The following is a 3,584-nucleotide window of genomic DNA, read 5'->3' on the forward strand; positions in this document are numbered from 1 at the left end:
AAAAAAAAAAAAAAAAGAAAGAAACCCAGTCTCTACAAAAAAATACAAAAATTAACTGGGCATGATAGCAGACATCTGTAGTCTCAGCTACTTGGGAGGTTGAAGCAGGGGATCACTTGAAACCCACAAGTTTGAGGCTGCAGTGAGTGGTGATCGCACCACTGCACTCCAGCCTGGGCAACAGAGTGAGATCCTTTCTTAAAAAATAAAAGTTTTTAAAACCTGAAAAAGAAATTAGTTTCTTTTTCAGAGATCAGAAAAAAGAAAAAAACCTGAAAAAAATTTTACAGACTTATTTCAAGATACATTAGAAACCAAGTAAAATCAGTGTATTTTTGCTAAGTACTTAAAGGACTATTTTGTATCTTTTAAATTACCTGTTCATATTTTAACTTGCTCATATTTATAACCTTTTCATAGCGAATGATACTAGAATACATGACTATACAGAATAATTTTCTTTTTAATTTCATTTATAGGAGAACCTTTACAAATAGATCACTTGGTTTTTGTAGTCCATGGAATTGGACCAGCTTGTGATCTCCGCTTCCGAAGCATTGTACAGTGTGGTAGGTTTGCAAAGCATGCGAGATTAGATCATTTAAGAATTTAATCCTTGCTCTTATGAGCTGAGATAAAGCCTTGTCTTTTATCTATTGTCTTAGCTGCATAAGAAGATTTGGAGAGTTAAAGACAGTTGGCAAGGTAGTAAAGCTTCTCAGCTTAGACCTGAGGTGCTAGGAAATTCCTAAGGCTAATAGTTTATACTCTTAACTATATAATATTCTTGAATGAACAAGCACTTAATCCCTATAAAGTTGTTTTATTATATGATGGTCCTATTTTTACCTATTTCAAGTTTACGGAGAACCATAAAGATGATAAAATTTAATAAATAATAGAAGCTTCAATCATTTTGTAATTCATACCGTGATAAACCTCTTGATACTGCAGTTGGGGGATTTAAGTCATCAGTATAGCTAGATTTTGAAAGTTGTCCTCTAAAACCTGATAGTATTCAAAGTTTAATTGTTCCAATTAGAGTGTCTTATTCTACTGGCTAATGGTTCTAAACATAAACTAGTATTGTGGAAGGTTGAAATTGATGTGATATGAATTTCAAACAGCAGTGTATTTTTTTTCTTTAAAGTATTGGGTGGTGCTTATTCATAAGAACCAGAAAGTTAGGATAGGAATTCAGCTGCAAGACTGTTGATGTATTGTCATGTGATTAAAAAAAAATTGAAACCATTCCCATGATGCTGATGTTTTGAAGTTAGCCTTCTTTTTTTTTTTTTGAGGTCTTGCTCTGTCACCCAGGCTGGAGTGTAGTGGCATAATCTCAGCTCACTGCAACGTCTGCCTCCTGGGTTCAAGCAGTTCTCCTGCCTCAGTTTCCCAAGTAGCTGCGATTACAGGTGCCTGCCACCATGCCTAGCTAATTTTTGTATGTTTAGTAGATGAGGGTTTTGCCGTGTTAGCCAGGCTGGTCTTGAACTCCTGGCCTCATGTGATCTGCCCACCTCGGCCTCCCAAAGTGCTGGGATTACAAGGCATGAGCCACTCCTCCCAGCCTGAAGTTAGCCTTCTTTTGATGAAGTATTTTATGTGGCAAAAGTGAGTAGTTAGAAAGGACACAGTGGCTCACGCCTGTAACCCCAGCACTTTGGGATGCCGCGGCAGATCACCTGAGGTCAGGAGTTCAAGACCAGCTTGGCCAATATGGCAAAACCCCATTTCTACTAAAAATAAAAAAATTAGCTGGGCGTGGTGGCATGCACCTGCAATCCCAGCTACTCTGGAGGCTGAGGCAGGAGAATTGCTCAAACTTGGGAAGTGGAGGCCGCAGTGAGGCAAAATCTCGCCACTGCACTCCAGCATGGGTGAGAGAGCAGTACTCCATCTCAATAAAAAAAAAGTTGTTAAAGAAACATCTTTTCCTGTATGCATTTATAATTTTTCCTGAATACCACTTTATTTTTGATGGAAGTTAATATGTGTTCTATGGAAATATAGTTAGAGTATAATTACATGATTTGTTGCATCCTAATTCTACAGATTTGTTGCTGCACTGTTGATGCATAAGTTAATTTTTTTTCCAGTTAATGATTTTCGCAGTGTTTCCTTGAACTTGCTACAGACACATTTTAAGAAAGCCCAAGAAAATCAGCAGATTGGGAGGGTAGAATTTCTTCCAGTCAACTGGCACAGTCCTTTGCATTCTACTGGTGTGGATATGTGAGTAATACTTTATACCTTTGAGTTGTTAGCTGTGATTGTATTTTCTGATTATTGCTATGCTTAGGGACATTTTTATGCCACAATTGACTGAATATTTAAAATTTCTTAGAGATATGCTATTAAATGTTGATCAGTCTCTTGGTTTAATTAGCCCTGTTTAGGAGTAGAGAGCTGTGTTTATCTTCGGTGTGTACTGGCTCACTAGTACTTACTATTACAGCTTTATTGTGTCTTTAGCATTAAAGCCAAATATTGCTATCTTCCCATAGCATATGACCATTTCCATCTTCAGATGTCAAAAGCCAACCATACCCCAAGATGTACAAAGTATTTTGTTGTTCCTTTTGTCATTATATTTATTTATTGATCTATTTAATTTATTTATTTGAGGAATTAACAGTCTTTATTGGGCTCAGACCAGGACTCCATGGGTTTTGAGGACCTCTGTGTGTTTGTCAGTTTTCTTCTTCACGTTCTTCTCGGCCTGTTTCTGTAGCCTCATGGGCTGTTTCTTCTTCTGGTAATGGATCTTGGCCTTCTTTCTCTTCTCCTCCAGGGGGGCTGTCACTGCCTGGTACTTCCAGCCAACCTCGTGAGCCTGCTGCCCCAGACAGGCAAACTTTCTTGTAGGCTTCAGATGCACAACCTTGAGGGCAGCAGGAATCACCATCTGCTTTTTCTTGTCGTAGGGCAGTGGGATGCCATCAAACACCTTAAGGCGGTCCAGGGTGGCCTGGCCTCACTTGGTCTTGTGGGAAAGCATGCCTTGCACTGTTCGCCAGAATATGCAGCTAGGGGCCTGGAAGTGGTAGGGGCCTTGGGAAGGGTTGGTGTTTGTCTGCTTGCAGAGGAAAGCCAGATACTTCAACTCATTTCTTTAGAAATTGCTAGAAATGTTGATGCCCTCACAGCGTATGACCACCACCTTCCTGCCCAGCAGTATCTGCTTAGCCATGATGGCCTCCAGGTGGCCCAGGAGATGGCTTCGACCATCGAGCACCAGGACCTGCACCTCGCCATCTTCACTAGCCACCTGGGAAAGCTGTTATTATATTTAAATAGTATTTGTCCAAATTTAGAAAAAAGGAATTCTCAAACATTAAACTATTAGCATTTATAACTTGAGCTATAATTGGTACAGTGACTTTTAAGTGATGGCTTTCCTAAGGTACAAGCCCCTAGTTTTGTTGCTTAAATTGAGGATATCTAGCTATGGGTCCTCCAGCAAGTAGTGTGTTTCTAATACAGTTCTAGAATAGAACCAGGAGATGCAGGAAGTAGCATTGTTTCCATGCTGCTCTTGGAAATGACTTTTCTGATTCTGTGTCTCTCAGTCCTCAATA

At 39.5% G+C, this 3,584-nt stretch overlaps 1 protein-coding gene and 1 pseudogene across 3 annotated transcripts in view; one reads left to right on the plus strand and one right to left on the minus strand.

Moving 5' to 3' along the window:
* DDHD2 (DDHD domain containing 2) overlaps positions 1–3,584 on the plus strand; it is a 31,355-nt gene that overhangs the window by 7,744 nt on the left and 20,027 nt on the right. For all 3 annotated transcript variants that reach the window (XM_017536675.2, XM_017536674.1, XM_017536677.2), the window contains 2 exons: positions 480–569; positions 2,103–2,238. In XM_017536675.2, coding sequence (XP_017392164.1) covers positions 480–569; positions 2,103–2,238 — 226 coding nt within the window. The remainder of the gene's footprint in view (positions 1–479; positions 570–2,102; positions 2,239–3,584) is intronic.
* LOC108308990 overlaps positions 2,626–3,584 on the minus strand; it is a 2,286-nt pseudogene continuing 1,327 nt past the window's right edge.

The sequence above is a fragment of the Cebus imitator genome, unplaced genomic scaffold (assembly GCF_001604975.1).
Source record: "Cebus imitator isolate Cc_AM_T3 unplaced genomic scaffold, Cebus_imitator-1.0 Scaffold5, whole genome shotgun sequence".
Classification (NCBI taxonomy): domain Eukaryota; kingdom Metazoa; phylum Chordata; class Mammalia; order Primates; family Cebidae; genus Cebus; species Cebus imitator.